This window comes from Sciurus vulgaris (genome assembly GCF_902686455.1).
Source record: "Sciurus vulgaris genome assembly, chromosome: 3".
Taxonomy (NCBI): Eukaryota; Metazoa; Chordata; class Mammalia; order Rodentia; family Sciuridae; genus Sciurus; species Sciurus vulgaris.
This window is the reverse complement of record NC_136463.1, coordinates 22,647,014-22,671,491: the sequence shown is the minus strand read 5'-3', so window position 1 is coordinate 22,671,491 and position 24,478 is coordinate 22,647,014. Positions and strand designations below refer to the sequence as shown.

Genomic DNA, 24,478 nt, shown 5'->3' with positions numbered 1-24,478 from the left:
CTTACAAGCAGCATATTCCCCAAACTTTTTCAGGTCAGAGATTGGGAACCCAAAAGATTTATCTCAGGGAAAAAATAGTGATTAGTCTTCCTTACCAGACTAAAAGTGGCTAGCAGCAAAACCTTATCCAGTATAGATTAATGCCTCCACAGTGATATTGTTTAAATGGTAAAATGTGTCAAGTTCGTAATTAGGATGGTTCCAACCAAAGCTATATTTGTCCCTCTTTTCTCAACAGCAGCAATTTCATTAGAAGCAGAGTTGGTCATGGAGCCATGGAGAGAAAGAGATAGTGGGTGCTTCAGCATAGGGCATTCAGGGTTAGAGGTTCCCAGGTACTAATTGACATCAATCACTGCACAATTTTCTATACTGAGGAAGCAAATGGGACTGTAACTTAGGCTTCCTTTCCCTTATCATTTGTGTAAATCATTCACGAGTCACATGCATGGTCAGAGAGAACCGCTGTAGTCCCACGGCTTCCTCCCCTAAGCACAAACTTGTTGAATTCACACATGGAGGTACAGCACATGAGATAATCTGAATTATTCCGATTTACTATTACCATTATAGACCTTGCCCCTGGACCATTCTTATGTTAAAGCTCAAAATACTTTCTTCAAAAGGAGCTTTTGAAGATTAAAAAAAAAAAAAAAAAAAAAAAAGAACAATAAAAACAAACATATTTGCTTCCCCAGAAATGAATTTTATTTATTTTGAACCATGCAAGAATCATAGCATAAAAATAATATCCTGGGAAAAAAAATACCCTGTCTGAGAAGCTTGAAATAGTAGAAAGAAGATGATGAGTTAATGGGTTAGAACTTCATTCAAGAGAAATTTTGATCTTTGTGTATGCATTTAAAAAAATTCAGGAATTCAAATGATGACAGCTGGGATTTTTCTAAAGCTGGCAAAGAGGGCCAGATTCGCTGCATAACTGTGGGAAAATAGGCAGTTACTGCTGAGCTAGGTGTTGAAGAACAGGTGGGCTGCAAAGGCTGCATCGCTCATCTGATCCGGCAGGAGTGGCGAGAGTTGGTGCACATTTCTTCACACCCGGCAACATTATGTGTTGGGTGGCTCAGCAGCAGGAGTTGCAGCAGGAGTTGCAGCAGGGGTTGCAGCAGGAGGTCCTGCAGGTGGTGCGGCAGGGCGCAGGCTGGCAGCAGGGGGGCCGGCAGCAAGGAGCCTGCACACAGATGGGCTGGCAGCTGGTGGAGGCCCAGCAGCAGGGTCTGCAGACCACGGCGGTGCAGGACGTTGGGCAGCAGGTGATGGGGCGGCAGCAGCCTTCCTGCAGGCCACAGGGGTCACAGCAGATGGGGCGGCTGCAGGGCTCACAGATGGGGCGTGTGCAGCGGGGCACGCAGGTCACGGGGCGGCACACGGTGGTCTGGCAGGACACGGGGCGGCAGCAGCAGGGGTCGCGGCAGCAACAGGGCTGGCAGCAGCAGGGCTGGCAGCAGCCTCCACAGCTCTGGGAGGAGCAGGAGCCACAGCAGGAGCCACAGCAGGAGCCGGTCATGGTGGTGTGTGGGTTGGAGTGAGAGTGAGGACTTGAGAGGAGCTGGAGGTTCTCAGGTATGATGTCTTCCTTCCCCTTTTTGTCCTTTATATACCCTGGCCGGGTGCTGATGGCCCTCTGGACACAAGGACGTTTCCTGGAGTTGTGGTTGCCATTGAAAGAAGAACTCTGAATTCAGTTCCTGAGGCAGCAATTCCAGCCTGGGAGTAGGATGATTTCCTGTCTACCTGTGGACATTTTTCCTTGAAATTTCTTTGAAATTTACTTGATGATTTGAATCATCTGAAGAATTGCTCAGCCACCAGCCATCCTTCCAGAGGAGGTCATGTGACTGGTTGAAAGTTTGAAGGATCCAGTGCTGGTCACAGCACACTTTCCTCTTGTTCACCATCTGTGATGAGGCTGTTCCTGAATCAGGCTCTGAGACAAGGGGCAATTTCCTAAAAGACAAAATGACTCATAAAAGGAGATGTGTATCTATTATAGTGTGGGAAAAATAACCCAGTGTTTTTGTATAGCAACATATTGCTTCACCTTGTTTATAAGGAAACAATCACCAAAACCAGTAGAGTGATTTAAAAAAAAATAATGTGAGTAGCCCTCTAATTCACAATCAACTTATGAAACACTATATAAACAGTGCTAAACTCTTTGGCGGTAGAGAAAGAAAAATAGGGAAAATTCTGAATAGTTTCCTATCACATACTAATCAAAAATATTAAAATAAAAAAGTAGATAAGTAATTAAAGGAGAAGAACTTCTCATAGATCAATAAGGTCAAACAAAATGAAGACTTTATTTATACTGTGACTTTTGAATGCCATTTTCTGATTGTAGTCTTGGATATAAAATTGAAATTGGAGTTATTCTTACTTTATAAATTTGACATAAGCACTCTCCACTAAGTTTTTCATGAGTCTATTGAAAATATTTATAAGGGAGTTGATTATCTTTCTGTAGTAGACTGGTTGTTGGTTGAGGTTTTGGTTGCATATGAGGTATGGAGGTAGGGTTATAAGAAGTACAAAAGAAGACAAGGGGAATTAAGTGGGCTCCTGACTGATAAATAGCTTTGTCTTTTAAAGGCATAGCTAAGAAGAATGAGGATCTAGAAAATAAAGGAGGAACTATAAGAGGTAAAAGATGGCATTGTGTCAGTGTGATTGCTGGCCTTCAGGCCAAATTTGCCTCTGAGGTGTGTTTTGTTTTATGTGCTTTAATAACACATCCTTTGGTCCACCATATCCCTGATTCTTTTTTTTTTAATTAATTTTTTAAAAAAATTATTTTATTTTATTTGTTCTAATTAGTTGTACATGACAGTAGAATACATTTATACATTTTGATAGATCATACATAAATACAGTGTAATCTCTCAATTTTCTGATTATAAATACTGCAGGATCACATCAGTCATTCAGTCATACATGTACATGACAAATAATGTCTGTTTCACTCCACTATCCTTCCTTCCCCCATACCCCTTCCCCTCCCTTCACTCCCCTCTACCTATTATAAAGTAACTCTGTTCCTCCCTACCCACTATCCCTTATAGTGAATTAGGTTCCACATATCAGAGAAAACACTTGGCCTTTGGTTTTTTGGGTTTGGCTTATTCCACTTAGCATGATATTCTCTAACTCCATCCATTTACCAGCAAATGCCAGAATTACATTCTTTAAAGCTGAATAATTAAGGTCTCTGAGTTTATGATCCATCATAGTCTGTCACATTTTTTTGGAAGACCAGGTTAGTTGAATGATTTCTCCAAAGTCATACAGATAAAGAAGAGACAAATCTTCACAATACCACAGGTCTTGTGTACACACACACACACACACACACACACACACACACACACACATACACGTACACACTGATGAGCAATTCTTAGTTTTTCTCCAACTGAGTCACTCCAAACAGTCAAAATGCAGTGGCAGTTATTTTTAAAGAAAATTATATTTCATCTACTGATAAAAAGAAGAAATTGCTTGATTTATGGCTACATGTACTATTTGTTGGTTTAGAATATATACAGAGATCCATATATTAAGAGTGGTAACATGTCTATAAATCTACTGCTTTTGTTAATTAGCAGAAGGGCATAGAACTAAGATATCTTTTTTCTAAAATTGTAGATGATCAGAAACTTTGCTGTCACATCAATAAGAAGGGAATCTTACTGCTACCTGGACAAGATATACATCACTTTGATATGGGGAAGCTGCCTCAATATCCAGCCTATTGGCAGAGTTTCAGTTAAGAGATTTTCAGACACAGATGTTGCTCATTTAACTAAGTTTTAAGATAATGAAAAGGGGACCCTAATTCTGTTTCCTGGCCCAGTCTTAATGTCAATGCTTTTGCAAATAGATGTTTGGCTTCAAACCTACTCAAATACCACTTCATGTAATATTACCAGAATTCTACCATGCCTCAAAATCCTATAATGAGAGAAAAAGGACAGCAGATGTGTAACAGCCACTACATATTGGCTGCTGCTGGTTTATATTGGATCAACAGTAGATTTACAGTTGTCCAGTTGCTTGGAGCAGGGCTGAATTCTGACTTAGAGAAGCAGCAATTAGTAGAAGCACAGGACTAATGGTGATTTTAGAGAAGTAAGAGGGTTTGGGAAAATTAGAGTAGTATTTTACAGCAATGCTGGGCACTTGGCTTGTTGGCAGTTGAGAGCCAAGAGTACTAGGGGAGAAATGAAAGAGGATTCATAAAGATATCACCATCGACAGATCAGCACCTTGAGCAGAAAGGAATTTAAATATGACGTGATAAAACTGCCATGACTCCAAACCAGACTTTCACTCCCCACTGGAGACAGTGATCATTAGCTCCCCTTAAAGGGGTGTAAGGAATTGATCAACACACTAAAGACATGAGGACAGGACCCTTTGACATGGACATATTCCCCTGGCTTGGAATTAAAAGCAGACTATTAAAGAATCCTCCAAATGATAGTGGGAGAAAGTTCCTTTCCAGCAGATTAGCAAATCTCAACTTAGAAATATAGGAAATGTGAGAAAACAAAGAAATACAATGCCTCCAACATTCTATAACCCCCATCAATGGACTCTTCAGGTATCAAAGTTGATTAAATGCCAGACAAAGAGTTTTTAAAGTTAATGGTTAAGATGATCAAGGAAATAAAAGGACATACAAAGAATGAGCTCAGAAAATACAGGAGATAAAAAAATCATTTTAATAATGAGATAGATATTCTCTAAAAGAACAAAACGGATATCCTGGAAATGAAAGAAACAATAAATAAAATTTAAAATTCAGTGGAAAATATCACTAATAGATTAGGACATGCAGAAGACAGATTTTTAGGCCTTGAAGACAAGATATACAAAATCTCAATAACTCAGTCAGCAGTAAAGATGATATGAGACCATGACCAGAATATTAAGGAAATCTGGTAAAACAGTAAGAGACCATTTATGAGGATTACTGATATCGAGGAAGGCAGTGAAATGCAAACTAAGGGGATGCATGACCTTTAGTCATGCATGAAGTGAAATAATAACAGAAAAATTTCCAAACTTTGAGAATCCAAACATAGGATGTATTCAGAACCCCAAATAGATAAGATCTAAAGATGTGATCTCCAAGACACATTATAATAAAAACATTTAATATTCAAAAGAAAGGTCATTTTTAAAACTGCAAGAGAAAAACAGCAGATCATATTTGGAAGTAAAACAAATACAAATTGCTGCTCATCTTTCAGCCTAGACTTTAAAAACCTGGAGGGCTTGGAATAATATATACTCTGAAAGCTAATTGATTGCCAACCAAGATTGCTATATCTAACTAAGCTAATCTTTAGAATTGAAGGTGAAACGAAAGTCTTCCAAGATAAGCATAAACTAAAAGAATTCATGACTACTAAGCTAGTACTACAGAAAATACTTAAAGAAATACATTCTGCAGGTGATATATGAAACAAAGTTCAGAGCAAGCAAATGCATGAATCTCACTAGAAGAGTAGCTAAGTAAAAGAGAGTCAAGTCTGAATAAAACATTAGAAACAAGTCAAAATGGCAGGAATTAATAACCATCTTTCTATAATAATATCAAATGTAAATGGCCTCAACTTGCCAATTAAGAGACATAGACTGTCAGAGTGGACCAAAAAACATGACCCAACTATACATTATTTACAAGTTTGAAGGTGAAAACATGGAAAAAGATATTCCATGCAAATGAAGTCCTAAAGCAAGTAGGAGTAGCTACTCTCATATCTGATAAAGCAGCCAAAATTTATCAGATAAGATAAGGAAGGTCACTTCATACTGGTTAAAAGAACTCTCCAACAAGAAGATATAATGAATATAATGAATATGTAAGTAGGTGCCCCAAATGTCAGTGCACCTACTTACATAAAACAAATATTACTTGACATGTTTTAGATGGACTTCAATACAATAATGGTGGGTGATTTCAATAACTTCTCTCACTAATAGATAGGTCATCCAGATAAAAACTAAGTAAAGACTCTTCACAATAAAAGATATTATCAATTGAATAGGCCTAACAGACATCTATAGAGTATTTTATCCAATAACTGAATTCACTTTCTTCTAAGCTGCACATGAAATTTTCTCCAAAAGATCATATTTTAGGACATGAAGCAAGTCATAGCAAATATGAAAAAATCAGAATAATTCTGTGCATCTTATCAGATCATAGTGGAATGAAATTAAAACTTAATAGTAAGATAAAAAACAGAAATAATTTTAGCATGTGGAGATTGAGTAATACATTCTCAAATGAGGAATGGGTCATAAAAGAAATCAGAGGAGAAATAAAAAATGTCTTAGAAGCAAATAAGAACAGAGATACAACGTATTAAAATCTTTGGGACATTATGAAAGAAATTATAAAAGGGAATTGTATAGCCTTGACTTGCTACATTAAAAAAAGCAAGATACAAAATAATAATCTAATGTTACATTTCAAGGCTCTAGAAAATAAAGAACAGACTAACCTCAAATCCAGCATAAAACAGGAAATAATTAAGATTAGAGCTGAAATTAATGAAATTGAGAATTAAAAAAGCAATACAAAGAGACTTTTTGCAACAAAGAGTTGATTCTTCGAAAAGGTAAATAAGCTTGATAAACTCTTAGCCAAACTAACCAAAAGAAGCAGAAGATCCAAATTAACAAAATTAGAGATGAAAAGAAAGATATCACCACAGATATTTCTGAAATTCAGAGGATAACCCTGAACTATTTTGAAAGCCATGTTCTAATAAATTGGAAAATCTAGAAAATATTGACCAATATTGATCAGACATGTGATCTACCCAAGAGAGGATATGGAAAAGCTAAATAGATAAATATCAAGCAATGAGATTGAAGCAGTAATAAAAAGCCTTCTAACAAAGAAAAACCTGGGGCCAGATGAATTCTCAGCTGAGTTCTACCAGACCTTTAAAGAATAACTACGGCTAATCCTCCTCAAACTATTACATGAAGTGGAAAGGGAAAAAACACTCCCAGATTCTTTCTATGAAGCCAGTGGTATCATCTTGATACCAAAGAAGATAAAGATATATCAAGGAAAGAAAACTCAGACCAATATCACTGATAAGCCAAAGCAAAATTTCTTAATAAAATATTAGCAACTGGCATCACCAAAACATTAAATAAGATTGCATAATCAAATTGTTTTCATCCCATGAATGCAAGGCTGATTCAATATACACAAATCAATCAATGTAGTCCATCACATAAACAGAATTAAGGACAAAAATCACACGAACATCTCAATAACTGCAGATAAAACCTTCAGCAAAACTCAACACCCATTCATGTTAAAAGAAACAGGGGAAACTAGGGAAAGAAAATTTACCTCAACATCATAAGGGCAACATATGATAAACCCAAAGCCACCATCACACCCATTGGAGAAAAACTGAAAGCATGTCCTCTAAACTAAGGAACAAGAATGTCCACTCTCACCACTGCTATTCAATATACTTCTTGAAACTCTAGCCAGAGCAATCAGGCAAATGAAGGAATTAAAGGGATACAAATAGGTAAAAAAGAAATAAAATTATCTCTGCTGATGACATGATCCTACAGTTAGAAGATCCCCACAATTTCTCCAGAATTCTAGAGCTAATAAATTAAGCAAAGTAACATGATACAAAAGCAATATAAAAAATCAATAGCTTTTCTATGTACTAATATTGAATCTGTTGAGAAAGAATCAGGAAAACAACGCCATTCCCAATAGCCTCAAAAAATACTTGGGAATAAATTAATCCAGGAGGCAAAAAGACCTCTACACTGATAATTCTAGAACAGTGAAGAAAGAAATTGAAGAATACCTTAGAAGATGGAAGACCTACCATGTTTTTTGGATAGGTAGAATTAAACATTATTGAAATGTCCATATCACCCAAAGTGATCTACCTATTCAATGCAATCCCCATCCAAATATCAATGATGTTATTCACAGAATTAGAAAAATAAAAACCATCCTAAGATTCATTTGGAAGAATACAAGACTCAGAATAACCAAAGAAATACTTAGCAAGAAAAGCAAGGCCAGAAGCATCGCAATACCTGATCTCAAACTATGCTCCAGAACTATAGTAACAAAACAGCACGGTACTGACATCAAAATAGATGTGAATACCAATGGAACAGAATAGAAGACACAGAGACTAATTCACATACAGTCATTTAAGCCTTAACAAAGATGCCAAAAACACACACTAGAGAGAAGATAGCCTATTTAACAAATGGTGCTGGGAAAACTGGTTATCACTTTGCAGAAAAATGAAAATAGATCTCTTGTCTCTCACTGTGTACAAAAATCAACTCAAAGTGGATCAAAGACCTAGGAATTACACTAGAAACTCTGTAACTGCTAGAAGAAAATATGGACTCAACACTTCAATATATTGGCACAGGCATAGATTTCCTTAATACGACCCCTAAAGCTTAAGAAATAAAGAATCAATAAGTAGGATGGAATCAAATTTAAAAGACTTCTACACAACAAAGGGAACAATAAGAGCATGAAGAGAGAGCCTACAGAATGGAGAAAAATCTTTGCCATTTACAGGGGATTAATATCTAGATTGTATAAAGAACTAAAAAACTTCATACCAAGAAAGAGAATTTCCCAAACAATAAGGGAGCAAATGATCTATATAGACATTTCTCAAAAGAAACACAAATGGCCAAAAAAAAAAGTATGAAAAAAATGTTCAATATCCTTAGCAATCAGGTAAATGCAAATCAAAATAAACCAGAGAGATCATCTCACTCCAGTCGAGCCTGGCAAACTCAATAATACAAATAGCAGCAGTTGCTGGTGAGGATGTGTGGGGTGATCGGGAGTAATACTCATATATTGTTGGTGGGTCTCTGTGTTAATATAACTACTTTGGAAAACCTTTGGAAATTCCTCAAAGGGTTAGAAATGGAACCACCATATGACCCTGCTATCCCACTCCTTGGTATTTATTCAAAAGTACGATAATCCACATGCTATAGTGATGCACGCATACAAATGTTTATAGCAGCACAATTTGTAATAAATTGTAACCAGCCTAGGTGCCCATCAAGAGATGAATGGATAAAAAAGTGTCACACACACACACACACACACACACACACACACACACACACCACACACACACAGTGGAGTTTTATTCAGCTACAGAGAAGAACGAAATTATGTCATTTGCTGGCAAATGGAAAGAAGTTGAGAAAATTGTGTCAAGTGAAATAAGACAGACTCAGAACATCAAAGGCTGAATGTTGTCTCTCATATACGAAAGCTGGAAAGAAATAAGGGGAAAGAAGTTGGGGGGAATATCATGAAGATTTAATGGTGAACAATGGAGTAGAGGGAGGGGTTCAAGAGAAAGGGAGAAGGGGTGGGTGGAGGAGCCACTGTGGAATGAAACCGGCCAACACTTGCTTATGCATGCATAAATACATCACAGTGAATTCCACTTTTCTCTCTGTCTATAATGCACCAATTAAAAAACAAAACAAAACAAAACAAAACAAAACAGTAAATAAATAGAAGGACGACCAGCAGTGTAGAGGAAGGGAACCAGGATGAGGGAAGGGAAAAGGGAAGAACTGGGATTGAGAATGAGCCAACCGTGCCATATGCATTTATGATTAGGTAAAAATAAACCCCACGATTTGCATAACTATAATGCACCAATGAAAACATGAACAATCCTATAATGACATTTCTCTTCCCTGTTTCTCTGCTGTGTGGACTCCCTTGCTGTTGCAATTAAGATCTACGTTTGTTGGATAAAAGGTGTGTCCCAAGTCCTTATGACATGGATTTTTTTTTTTTTTTTTTTTTAGTCACATTATTCCAGTTCCACACATTCTGCAAGAGCATTATCACCAGTGGGAGTAATTAAACATTAACTCTTGTGGTACATAATTGTGGAATTTTTGCATTTGCATTGAAAAAGAATGTAGTGATGGTAAGTCATGCTGTCTTAATAGTTTTATGAGTTTTGTTTTGTCAGGAAGTTACTTGGAGGTTGCTGGATGTCAGGAGACTTCTAAGTTGTGGGAATAGAACATGCATTCCCTGGAGAATTCATTCTCAGAAATAATCTTAGAAGTATTTCCTAATGGTAAGAGACAGAGATGGAGACGAGAAAGAGGGAGGGGGAAAGAGCAAAGGACAATGAGGAAGAAAAAGGACTCAAATTCTTCTCTACCAGTGAGCAGTTGTCTAACTTGGAGCAAATGCCTTACACTCTCCCAGCCTCATCTGTAAAACAGACAGTCTTTAGGGCCTGGTGTTCTTCACGGGCTAGTGTATTACAAAATCCACACAAACATGGAAGACAGAGAGATGGATATTATTAACTAAAAAGGAGAAAATATTTTAGTTGGAAAAGACAGAAAAACAATCCTTAGGGAACAGGTGGAATTTGTGGATTTTTTTTTCTGGGATTAAAACATGTTTATCTTTTCTCAGTGGTTTTGGTATTCATCTGCCTAAAACGTCAGGGAAGACTAAAACAGATCATTTTTTGGGATCTCTTTCTCCTTTTAGTTGTTTAGTTCCCTTGTAAGGCTCAGTATGAAAAAAAAAAAAAAAAAAAAAAAAAACCACTATCAGATACACATATCTAGTTCTTTTTTCTTATTGCTAACCTCTTATTCACAAATCCTATAATCTAGAACTCACTCTTATGGACTTAAGGAATCAACTTTTCAAGACTGCTTTCATTCTGAGACAACTTTAATGCCATACCCAGCCATATTTCTTTTTGCCTCTTTTGTTGTATTTATTAGAAAAAATCTATTTTTGCCAGTGGATGTGACCTATACTGGGGAAAAAAGTTGTGACTGGTAAAGTGTTGCCCCTAATTTTTTCTGACTCCCAGAAAGATTTAATGTGGAATAGTTATGTATTTTTAATCCTGTTTGATACAGTGGTGTTCAGATGCACTGCAAGAACTGGAAATGAATGGGACTAGGCACTTAGCATGCCCCAGGTGCTTCACATACATAAAGTCAGCTAACTTTTCCAGCAATATGCATTAATAAGTATTAATTTCCCCATTTTGCAGATAGGAAACCCGAGGGTCAGAGAAGTTAATTTATACTACTGCTGAAGTTTTTTGCTTAAAAAATATCTTTTAGATTTTTGTTGGGAAGACAATTCCCTTCCAATTTAGTTTGATTCAACAAATAGAAATCAAGTACCAGCTATGTACTGAACATTGAGCCCAGTACTAGGAGCTCAAACCAACTAACTTTAGTCCTTTCCTTGGAGGCAAAGAAATAGATCATCTAGATACAGTGCCTTGAAGGGATAAAGGTAAGCTCAAGGTGCTATTGGAACATGCGAGGGGCACCTAATCTAGCTGATGTTTGTACAAATGTGCGTGTGTATTTGCCCATGTGCACACATGTGTTCATGTGTTTGTGTGATATGAGGTTAGGACAGGTCTGCTGGAGACTACTGAACTGAATCTTGGAAATGAATCAGAGTTCAGTAGGTAAAGAAGGTGGAGGGAATGGGTACATGAAAGAATAATTGAGATAAATGAAAGAACATGAGAAAAATCAAAAACACTTGGAACTGCAGGTGTCCAGTAACTATGAGAAGTTCAGTGTTGCTTGAAGCAAAGCTTAGGGGGGAGTGAGTGGTGAGATAAGGAGCTCAGAGACGAGCAATGGGCAGGCCACAGAGACGCAGGTTTGCTGTCCACGTGAGCTGTCCGGAGAATAGCCTGGGGTCCCTGTGTGCCCTTCAGATCCTACCAGGATCTGTGGCACCTGCCTTTTCCCATCCCGTCCCCTCACCAACTCTGTCTCCTTTACTTCTTCCTCTTCACTGCTTTGCCTCCCTGTCTCCCACCTTTACTTGAGTCCCTTACCTCTTTCTTCCTTCCTGTGTCTTTTGTTGTTGTTTTCATTCCATCCTTAACAGGATCTAGATGACTTCTTTTCACACTTCTATTTGGAGACATTTCTCCTCCAAATTGATCTGTGTGATTTCAGCCTAGTAGGTGCTGCTTCCATCTTATTAGTGTATTTTTTTTTTCTTAATTATGAGTGTGTTCATTATTTCTTGTTCTGGCGGATGTTCTTGGATGACTTCTAGGGCCATGCTTTATCAAACTCTCAAATTGCTCAAATCTACATCTTTCTCTGAGTGAATCACGGTCCTAAAATTCTAATGTGTATGAAAATCACACAGGAATGATAAAAAGATGAGTGAGTCTCAGCCCCGAAGATTTTGACTCAGTAGGTTTATTTTGAAGCCTAAGAATATGCATTTTTAAGTAACCCAGGAGATTCTGATATGGGGATTTCAAAGTGCATAGACTGGGCTTTGCAAAACGCTGCTCCTGAGTGTGGTCAGGAGCTGAGATGTTCCCTGCTTGTCCATTGCTGCCATGGTGGGCTTGGCATAGTCTATTCCCACTCCTTCCACCCCTCTTTATTAACACCGGGTTTACTTAATTGTGGAGCTCACTGGACTGCAAGGGATGCGGCTAACTAATCGCTAATCAGGCAGTACCTTGTACTCGAAGATCCTCCGTAACAGTCAATGAATGGTTGAACGAGTGGGATCTCTATGATTAGTTTTGATTAGGTTGAACTTTAGTTTCCTTATGTAGATTCTGCCCCTCTGTGCCCACTCATCAATGTGCATTCATGAATGACTCAGGAAGCAGCATAGTTTGCCAGGCCAGGAAAACTTAGTTTATTGACAACAGTGAGCAATGCATTACAGAGGATGATGGGGAGGATTCCCAGCTCAAACCATCAGGTTCAGGATGGGTTTGCAAAATCCATTTTGGGGACATTTAAAGGTTGACTGACCATCTGGTGTCAACTGATGTAGATGTCTGGGAATTTGGCAGAGGGTGGTGATGAAAATCTGCTTATATCTGACTGTCACCAGATGGTATGATGTAAAACTAACTGTTGTCACCTTTGAAAAAAGTTTTATTTTCTTTTGACTTGATTGAAAGGCCAAATAGGTGCTGAGATCCCAGGGTGTTGCTCTATGGGGATGGCAGGAGCTCAGCAGCAGGAGTTGCAGCAGGAGCTCAGCAGCAGGAGTTGCAGCAGGAGCTCAGCAGCAGGAGTTGCAGCAGGGGTTGCAGCAGGAGGTCCTGCAGGTGGTGCGGCAGGGCGCAGGCTGGCAGCAGGGGGGCCGGCAGCAGGGAGCCTGCACACAGATGGGCTGGCAGCTGGTGGAGGCCCAGCAGCAGGGTCTGCAGACCACGGCGGTGCAGGACGTTGGGCAGCAGGTGATGGGGCGGCAGCAGCCTTCCTGCAGGCCACAGGGGTCGCAGCAGATGGGGCGGCTGCAGGGCTCACAGATGGGGCGTGTGCAGCGGGGCACGCAGGTCACGGGGCGGCACACGGTGGTCTGGCAGCACACGGGGCGGCAGCAGCAGGGGTCGCGGCAGCAACAGGGCTGGCAGCAGCAGGGCTGGCAGCAGCCTCCACAGCTCTGGGAGGAGCAGGAGCCACAGCAGGAGCCACAGCAGGAGCCGGTCATGGTGGTGTGTGGGTTGGAGTGGGAGTGAGGACTTGAGAGGAGCTGGAGGTTCTCAGATGTGATGCCTTCCTTCCGCTTTGTGTCCTTTATATACCCTGACCCGTTGCTGATGGCCCTCTGGACACAAGGACATTCCTTATTCATCTTCTCTCCAATTAAGTAAGGAGTTAGCATTGACTAATTTTTTTTTGTTGTTGTTGTTGTTTTTGGTGCCCTTACCTCATACATATCCATACATATACACCACAAATGTTCCTTCCTTTGTTTATTCTTACCAAATTTAGATGTGGGATTCAATCCTGATGAATTTGCCTTTGAAATATTTCTAACCCACTAAAGAGAAAAGAATGTGTTTTCTAAACTAGATAGTACCTAATCATTCTGTCTCTTGGCCCCGAGGCCAGCAATTTATTCCTTACCTTCAAAGACGCTCAGGATTACCACCCAAGCAGTGACTTGCTTATTAGTACACAGGGACGTGACAGTAACAGGTTAATAGCAGCATTCCAGTGCAGACCAATAGGCAACTGCTTCCTGGATATCTCCTTCCACAACTCACCTAAAGGCAGGCCTGTGGTTTCCCACGTGAGGAGGGACCACATGCAATCCTGCCACACTGGTTTTGTCACTCTCCCCTGAATTGGATCTGGGTTTTCCTACCCTGCTTGCTGATGTCTCCTTGACCTGGAATGCCCTCCTGCTCCTTTTGATCGGAACTCAACTTCTACACTGTTTGTAAAACCCACTGCAGAGATTCATTGCAATTTTTGTCTTTGTAATTTATTTGGGATGAATCATTGCATCTGTGGAGTCTGGGAAGGGACTCTAGAGAGTGTACAGGTCTATTCCCTCATTTTAGAGCAGAGGTTGTGAGGGTTGACTAAGGTCACACAGTGAGGTTGCAGTATGAGGACTGAGCACCAAGACTCCTCAGTCCTCATTAGTAAGTGGCCTTGACATTGAGTTTTCTGCTTACCAGGCTCCATGAACCAGGGCTTTATTAAAGTAAGTAGTAAATATCTTCCTTTATTTCAGCAGCATCACTAGAAGTGATACTGAAAGAGGATAAAGGGAGCGTTTGACTTCAATGACAAATAACCAGAAAGGGTCTGATGTCAGTCTCAAAGTGTGAAGCTGTGAAACATGCCCTTGTCTAATTCCTTGTAATGTTATTTTATTTGCACCTTCACCCTGTGCATTATGCTTTTTGATGAATTCCATAAGTGAATCTTTTGTTTCTGAAGTAGATCTACACTTTTTCTTTAGATCCAATCTTTATTTTATTTGTTCTAATTAGTTATACATGACAGTAGGATGCATTTTGACACATTGTACGTAAATGGAGTGCAGCTTCTTACTCTTCTGGTTGTACACAATGTAGAATCACACCGGTTGTGTAATCATGCATGCACATAAGGTAATCCTTTGGATGTAAAAAAAAGAATTCTGTCTAATCAATCAACTTATTTTCTACAACTGCAAAGGGAAAAAAGAGCAGAAATCTTGTGAAACACAATTTAAATGCCTTTTAAGCATTTAGTCATTAGTCCTAAAATCACCCTTTCTCAAGTGGGGAGTTTTTTTTGTTGTTATCATGAGGGAATCTATCCCATTTTGCACTGAAGATACCCTGGAAGACATCATAGATGTGAACCATATCAAATTCATTCTCCATCTTTCCTTAGACCAAGATTTCCCTCCTGACTCCTTCATGATATTAGTTGATTTTTTTACTATAGATAGATAATTATCTGAAATACTGTGTCTAGAATTATATGCACTGTTCTTGCAAAACAATATTATGATTTGATTGAAGGATGTTATTTTCCTGATTTATTTACATACAATCTTTTTTATTTATGACAAACTTTCTGTGGATATTTTTGGTCCAGCAATCCTTTGAGCCGATGTCGTATAACATAGTTTTATAAGGAATCCTATTTTCTTTTACAACTAGTCTTTTTCTGGAAGCTAACATCCATTTTCCTGTAAAAGCATTTTTTTGTAGCTCCTGGATGGTGGTTTCATTTGTCAGTACTGGATTTCAGCTGCCATTTTCCTGCCTACTATAAAGAACTTCAAATTTCCATTTACTGAGTACTTCCTATGTTCCAGGGATGGTGACAGGTACTTTACATACCTTATCTGATTAATGATCATGATAATCAACAGAGATAGGTATTATTATCCCCACTCTATAGATGAGGAGTCTGGAGCTTAGAGAGGTTAATTATTGTCCAAGGTCACACAGCTCTATAATAACATTCTAGATTCAGACCAAAGCATGTCTGACCCATAACGCTGTGTTTTAACAAACATGCTTACACATAAATGATATTATCCTTCAATTCAACATGACTAGGTCACTTTATACTATTCACATTAGCTTCATTTTATCTATTAATCTAAAATTAATTAGCCTATGGTCTCCAGAAAGTTCATCAAAAATTAAAATATAACTAATCCTGGCACATACTCTTGAGCATTTACTCTATTTTCATTTTCTTTGTGGAAAACAACCTGCTTATTTTTGCATACTAACTGATGCATTAGGCTAGTTTCTCACTGCTACCATGGTTGAATGAGCCAGCTATTGCTGCATGACAAACAACCACAAACTCTCATCACACACAATAAGAAGTATTTATTTCTTGGTTGTGTGCCTGCAGGTCAGCTGAGGTTGGCTGATTAAGGCTGGCCTTCAGGGTGCAGGTTGGTTTAAAACTTCTTTTTGATTTAGAGTTTCCATACTTAGCGAATAAAAATACAGGCTCCTGGTTAAATTTGAATTTCAGATAAACAACAAATAATTCTTATAATTATGTCCTAGTGTAGATGGGGTATACTTACATTTAAAAAGTGTTTGTTGTTTATCTGAAGTTCACATTTTAGCTATCACCCCTCTGACCCCCAACACTGCTTCTGTTTTACACTGCTAATACCAGGAAAACAACACAGCAATACCAGTCATGCGGGCACATTTCAAATCTTTGCTTGAGCAGGAAAGGATATTTCTCTTGGCCAAAAGGGAGGGAGAGAGAAAATATTAAAGATGTATCTAATTTACTTAAGTGGAGAATCAATTATTTTAATAATCTCTATTATGAAGTTTGGACACAGATTCTGAGAATGTCAAATTAGATTATGTCCAGAGTCTCTGTCCATGTGGGTAACTTTTTATTCCTCCTCCTTCCTTTCTTCCTGGATAGTCAAGAAATGTCATTGACTTAATAAGAACCACCTGATTTCTCTATAAGAAGTTCATATGGTCTCTCTCCTGTGAGCTTATATTTGGGTATGTAAGAGAGGAAAGAATACCGATTGAGAATAACACCAATTTTATGAGAGAAGATATTGACTTAATCAGATATTTCATTAGGAATACTTCATTGCTTAAAATAAAAATAAATTAATGATTGACAAGTGAAAGTTTCTCTTGAGAAAAACGTAATTTTGGGACTTGCATTAATATGGATCTCTCGTCTGACTACATAGATGTAAGGATTCTGATTTTTTTTTTTTTTTTTTTTTGGTACTAGGAATTGAACTCAGGGGCACTCAATCACTGAGCCACATCCCCAGCCCTATTTTGTATTTTATTTAGAGACAGGGTCTCACTGAGTTGTTTAATGCCTCTCTTTTGCTGAGGCTGGCTTTGAACCTGTGATCCTCTTGTCTTAGCCTCCCAAACTGCTAGGATTATAGGTGTTCACCACTGTGCCTGGCTAGGTTTCTGATTTTAAAGTAATAAATTTTTTAGCTAAAAGATAGTAGAGTGAAACAGACACTATTACCTCATGTACATATATGACTGCATGACCAATGTGATCCTACAAAGCATATAATCAGAAAAATGAGAGATCATGCTCCATTTATGTATGATCTATCAAAATGTATAAATGCTTTCTACTGTCATGTACAACAAATTAGAACAAATACAAAAATTAAAAAGAAAAGAATAAAATTCTCAGATTGCCAAATGAAGATGAATATCAGCTGCCAGTTTGTTCACTCTGGAACTGAGTCAAAACCAGATTCTTCAGTGTGTGAGATGGTAATGCAACTTTAGATTATGAGTCAGTGATGTAGGGCCAGGATTTTAATGTCCTCTCACAAAGCCTAAAGATATTAAAAAGCTGAGACTTGGGAGGACTTCCCATCTGAGATAGGAGAACTGGAAACATTAAGTTTCCAGATCCAGAGAAGTCTAATGAATCTTGCTCTTTGGAGAAAGTTGACAGAAGAAGAAAATACTCGATATCAATACTAAAAACTTATAACTAACTTGGATTTGGGATCCAATTTTAGACTTCCCTGTGTATGGGAATACTAAGCTTAAGAAATCCATTTGTTTCTGGCTAGAGAAATCCCTGGAGCTCTGTGCAGTAGCAAATTCAAAACCATCATGAGGAAGAACCAGTGCCGATCCATTTCCTCAAATAGGATGTCATTATATATCATGAGTTAATATTCTACAGGATTTTCTTTTTATTATGGGTCTTGAATGTTCCTTGGGTGTGGGAGTGTCCTTATAACTTTTGCCAATATATGACCAATAACTCATTATTGGCCTCAGTTATGTATGACTAGTATGGCTTCTACTCTGGTTAGTTAGTTTGGTGTTACAGTGATGGATAGGATTTTCCCCTAACCTTCATCCATGTGATTGTCTACCACTAGAAACCACATGGTTCATCTGAATGATAGTGAAAATGGGGGGGGGGGCAACACCTTGGCTTGAACATTCCTTAGCGAAATCACTTTTTTGAGAGGGAGGGGGACCTTGGATGTAGTTATTCCATTAACCCATAGGAAAAGATGAACTTTGCCAGGAATGATTAGAGGATTTGTCCAATTATAGTACCCCTCCTAAATTAAGTATATATTGTGAGTTCTCTGTCCTTGGCACCAAGCCAGCCATACAAATTATTTATATTCTGGGCCTCTTTTAGTTTCTCCTACCAAGTTTCAATGGTTGTAGTTTATTGATAAAAGAAGCAGAAGAAATGGCACTACCTACCTCTTGATATATTTTCTTTTTTTCTCCTCTTCCTCCTTCTTTTTTTCTTTCCCCATCAAATCATATACTCAGGTGCGTAGGTATGGCAGGGTCTATTTTGTTACAAGGCGCTAACAAAAATTTCTTGCAACCCATGAGCAGCTAGTGTCAGGTGCTCAGATGGGCTCATTCTCCCCATTCACTTGCCTTAAATACAAAGAGCTATTATTACATGCAATCTCTGCTCTGAAAATCATTCTGGGTAAAATTTTCTGATCATAACTCATAGAGGTGAGAATCCAACTCATCTGCTTGAATAAATGCTTTAGTCACTCAAATAAGGGCAAGGTGGCAAGGAAGGGATCCTCATGACTGACATTAGCTCAGCACAGCTTCCTTCTTCTGTCTGAGCACCACACTGACCAGCAGCATTGTTTCTGATTTGGCCTACCAAATAACTTAGACCAGTAAGACATGGTGGAGTGGTGTTATATGTAGTTCTGAAAACTTCCAGTCTTGAAGCTTTACTTTTGAGCTATTGGAATTATTTTGCCATCCTAGAAATTGTGGAAGGTTTTCTTTTTAAGAAAATAATTTTTGATGGTATCTAAAGAGATGGAGATTTCAGATTTCAGGTCAGGGTTTGAGAAAACTTGACATTGCTTACTCATAGTGGAGATTTTGATCATCGGTATAGAATTCTCACTTCGGTACTTCAATCTGAATAGGTTGAGGCTTGGAAAGGAATAGATTCTCACCATTTTGTTTCAGAGGCAAACTTGGAAAAAGTCATAAACATAGTATCCAGGAATAATCGGATTGAGTGAGAACTAGAAAGTTCAATGTGGAAGACAGGTCTAAGTCAGGCATGACATTTTGGTAAGCTAGACTGAGAAGGAGCGTAAGTTCATGTCACTGAAGTCTTAGCTTGAAGCTTGAGGGTTGTTTTAGAGACCAGTGGGATACCTTTGCTGATGGGAAGACTATTGAAAGGGCCAGGTTTAAATGACCAATTATATCTCTAGTGGGTCCAAGAATAATTCAATCTGACTTTGTTTAAAAGAGATAATCAGAGTAGATATCTTACCTACTATACTGACCATATGTCCATTGGTAAAGGTAAGAGGAGTTAGTGTATTAGAACCCTATGTTAAGTACCTGTTTGCCTAACTATGTTTAAGCCTGTGAATGCACATCTAAGACCCCTGGCACTTTAAAATTTCCATACTTAGATTTTATATCCAAGAGATTCAGACTCACCTATTGTCTGGACAAGTCCAGGCATTGCTTTTCTTTAAAAGTTTCCCTGGTAATTCCATGAGCAAACAGGGTCGAGAATCACTACTTGAGGTTTAGGGTTCCTGATGCTATATTGACTGCAAGACCAGCCTGCTTCAGGATGAGATGTTCAGCTTCCCTTTGACTCCTGCAGGGAGCTGGACCACCAACCAGGAGCCTCTCTTAGTGAGGTAGACATGCAAGTCAGTTAATTGGATGGACTGGTAGAAAACAAACCAAATAGATGTTACCTATATGGGCAATATGGAATCATGTATAAATTACATAATGCATGTACATTTTTGTATGTTGTGTTTATGATTGTGTGTGTGTGTGCTCGTGTGTGTGTGTGTGTGCATACACATGTGTGTCTTCAGTCATGATGTCCCCTATGAGATCCAAAGGCGTTCATCCAACGGCTTACTGGACCTGTCCTCTTGAATATCTGGTAAGCGATTCTGACATGAGCAATTGTTTCTTCAAGCTCTCCAGTTTTCCACTGCTGTTAATGAAACTCACACTCACCTAATTCCTTAACACTCCATCCTAGAATTCTGATTACTTCCTTTCCCCCACATCCACCCATCAAGTCTTTTTTATTTGATACCAGTAAACAGTATCCCCAAATCTTCTGCTTATCTGCATGTCTACTGCTAAACAATCTGTCTGATCTCTTCCTAACTACTCTCTCTCTTTCTTTCTCTCTTTTCCTCTAAACTCTTGGGTCCTATTCTTGTTCTTCTAAGATCAGTTCTCTACCTCTCTATCAGATTGTTTTGTCTGTTAAAATACAACTAATTATAAAATATTTCAATTATACAAATGACATAAGGACTGATAAACAATTTCTCATCACATGTCTTAGGAAATAAGACCAGTAGCTGACCAATATAGTTGAAATCTCTGTTTTTTTCCCCCCATCTCTATTCATTGATTCTTCTTCAACCTAAGTTAGTTGCCATCCTGAATTGGATGTTTATCATTTGTATACTTTTGTTTATGCTTTAACTGTATGTGTATACCCCAAGACATATACAGGGTTGTATATCTAAGCATATACAGAAATGGTATCATACTACAAATATTCTCCTAAGCTTGAATTTTCTCCTCAAGAGAATATTTGAGCTTCATCCATGTTTATACACGTGCTTACCCTGATTGCTGTTATCGTATTGTATGAATCAATGTGTTGTACTTTAAATATCTACTCTCCACACTTTTGGTAGCCTAAAAGTAGACATTTGATTCAACATTACTGTGGATATGTTGCCCTCCCAAATGTGGATGGGCCATAGACAATCCATAGAAGACATGAATAAAATAAATGTCTGTGTAAGAAGGAATTCCTCCTGCCCACTGCCTTGATATCAGTCTTTTCTGAAACATTGACTCTTCTTGGGTCTTGAGACTACCCACATGTGGACTGGATTGACTTTGACTCCCCTGGGTCTCCAGTTTGCTAACTGCAGATCTTGGGACTTTTCATACTCCATATTCATCATCCTGTAATTTTCTCTATTAGCGTATTAATAAAAAATTCATTTAAATATTTTCTTTTTGGGGAAAGGGGGCACTGGAGATTGAGCCAAGAGGCCCTCAGCCACTAAGCCACATCCCCAGACCAGTTTTATTTTTTATTTTGAATAGAGTCCTGTTCAGTTGCTGAGGGCCTCACAAAGTTCCTGAGGCTGGCCTTGAACTTGCAATCCTACCATTTCAGCTTCCTGAGCCACTGGGATTACAGGCATGCTCTGCCTTGTCCAGCTAAATATTTTCTAATTTTGAAATTCTTGTAAATTTCTAGAACAAACTCTAGTTGGTTATGATGTACTACTCCTTTTGCATGTTGCTCAGTTTCCTTTATTAGTATTTATTTGGTTTCTGCATCTGTGATCTTCAATAATTCAAACCTGTAATTCTCCTTTATCACATCATGCTTCTCTGGTTTTGAAATTATGGTTGCACTCACCTTATTAAAATTAGTCGAGAAGAGTTTTCTTTTTTTTTTCTTATTCTTTTATTTTTCCAGTTTAAAATCCTTAGAAAGAGAAATGAATTTTGAAATTCTAGACTTTTAGAGCAATATATGTTAGAATGTTAAGTGTAGAGTTGTTTGAACCATAAGGAAAATCCTGAAAGACCACAATTAGAAACACATCACACCATTCAGATGAGGCATAGTTTCTTAAAAATACAGTGAAATCTGCATTTCTTCTCAGCAGAACTCAGTGGGGGAATACAACACTCTTTGTAAACACACATTGAAATGTTGTTTATGGAATGAACGAATGGAGTATATTACCTTCTTTGTAGGAGATTTTCCTGCTTTCATTGGCATGAACTGTTTTCCCCCAGAAATTTGGTTGTACATTTTTCTCTAAAACAAAGTCAATGGTATTAAGAGGTACAATGTATTAACAGTGTAATGTGTTTTAAGTCCTATTTTGGGATATGGAGACACACAGGCCATACATGCATGCATGCACACACACACACACACACACACACACACACACACACGCCACTCTTGTGTTAATAGCTTAAGTTGTCTATGTTTGACTTAGCATTTATTTTCAATCTTATTTCAACATGGACTGTTCTGGGTCTTCATGTAAAATACAATTGCCTGGTTACTGAGTAAATGATCATGGAAACAATAGAGAACAATATCAAAGAATTCTTTTGTGCAGAAAAGTTTATTGGAAAGCAGAGGAGCAACAAAACAAGAAAATCACTCTAGGAAAGGATCTAGGAATATAACTGGACCCCCAGAACTGAGGGCATAAAATCAGTGCCTATCCTGGGGCTTTGGTTAATGCTGAACTTTTTGGGAAAAATAATATAGAGCCTCCAAGCAGTAAGGAGAATGAGTAATTTGTAGGATTAGGATAATTTATTAGCTGGTGGATTACAAATTAATTCATATTTGATGACAACGTTGGAAAGAAGAGAGTTTAAAATGAATCATAAAGTGTTTACAGATTCCCTGGAACAGTGTTGGGCTCATTGGAATCAGGGGGCACATCCTGTAACCAGGTAGCACCAGATTCCATGTGTCCTAATGGTGGGCACAAAAGAAGTTCCACATTTTGTGGGGACAGAGGTGCAGGAGGAGGTGGACCTAGGACAGGGGCTCAGCAGTCGGGGACGGCACAGCACATGGGGCGGGGGCAGGTGGAGATGACACAGGTGGGGCGGTAGCAAGTGGTGTGGCAGGAGACATTGCCACAGACTGGACGCAGGCGGCAGCAGGTTTGGCAGCAGCAGGAGTCACAGGAGGGGCGGCAGCAGCTGGAGATGCAGCAGCAGGGGCGGCAGCAGCTGGAGCCACAGCCGCTGGAGCCACCACAGCAACTGGAGCCACCACAGCAGCTGGAGCCACCACAGCAGGGGCTACAGCAGCAGCTGGGGCGGCAGCAGGTGGTCCTGCAGCAGGTGGTCTGGCAGCACCTGGGCTGGCAGCAGCCACAGCCCTGGCCGGAGCAGCAGGAGCCACAACAGGAGTTGCACATGGTGTCAGAGGATGGAGGTTCTGGCTGGGTTTCCAGGAGAGTAAAGTTCTTGGGTTTGAAAGTCTTCTTGGCCCACATCCCCCTTTATATCCTGCTGAACTTCTCTGTCACCGTGTCATTATTTCCTTGTTATTATTTACCTTCCTGGAAAACTTAATCATTTAATTACATAACAGGATGTTTCTAATTAAATACCCTAAAAGAAAGAAAATGGCATAACTCCTTTTCCTGTTGTGCTCCTGTATTTCCCATTGAAACATTTGTCAACTTTCTTCCTTAGCCAGTGTCACATTTGACCTTGGCCAATGTAGTGGTCTTTCATGAAACGCTCATTAAGGTGACTCTTTGGCATTTTTTTCAGATGTGCTATTTCCTCCTGTCTGTATGCTGTTCCCTGCAGCTCATAGAGGATGTTTTTCATAATTTGAATGTATCTTTTGTTGTTGAAGAATTTTCAGGTCAGGTGAAATGTTGGAGAGGGGTGATCCCAGGAAAGGCTTATTTGGGAGGAGGATACCCCATCTGACTTGAGGATGATGGTGATTTTCTGTGGTCCCGTTGGAAGGTCAGGGAGATGGTCAGATCAAGGAAGTTTCACGCTCCGCGTCAGATCTCATTCCAGAGTTTCAAGCTGAAGCATTTGGCAATGACTCATGACTTTGAAATAATCAAAGCATATTTTTGCTGTATGCCTTCCAGAATAGCCTTCTGAGTGGGGAGTTTTATCTTGTATTGTCAAAATTGCACAATGGAGTTTTCATTTACAGGAGCATTTGTTGAACTTAAACAATTTCTAAAATCACTGTTTTCAATAAATATGTATTCAAGATATTCTACTGACTCCTTTGAAAACAGAACAGAGAATTCCTCACGTCTTTCCTGTAGGTACTTGTATAAAACCCACACCCAGAAAAGAGTTTGGCAAAAATTAAAGAATTACAATTACTTTAATTTCCCAAATAAAATCAAAATAAACAGTATGTGGATAAGTTCAATGCACCCTTAGTGTGTGTGTATATCATAGTGACATGTTCACTATGTGTCAGGCTTTGTGCTGAACATTTTTTAATTTTGATTTTTAAATTTATTTTTATTTTTAAAAATTTA

The 24,478-nt window shown here is 38.8% G+C and overlaps 2 protein-coding genes across 2 annotated transcripts; both read right to left on the bottom strand.

Annotated features, from left to right (window-relative positions):
• Positions 1-1,084: 1,084 nt before the first annotated feature.
• On the bottom strand, positions 1,085-1,528 carry LOC306655676 (uncharacterized protein; the record flags this gene model as incomplete). Its single annotated transcript, XM_079130332.1, has 1 exon — positions 1,085-1,528. The coding sequence occupies one exon, from the start codon at positions 1,526-1,528 to the stop codon at positions 1,085-1,087; it is 444 nt and encodes a 147-aa protein (XP_078986458.1).
• An 11,622-nt stretch (positions 1,529-13,150) lies between these two features.
• LOC306657147 (uncharacterized protein) lies at positions 13,151-13,582 on the bottom strand (the record flags this gene model as incomplete). Its single annotated transcript, XM_079132893.1, has 1 exon — positions 13,151-13,582. The coding sequence occupies one exon, from the start codon at positions 13,580-13,582 to the stop codon at positions 13,151-13,153; it is 432 nt and encodes a 143-aa protein (XP_078989019.1).
• Between the last annotated feature and the right edge of the window lie 10,896 nt (positions 13,583-24,478).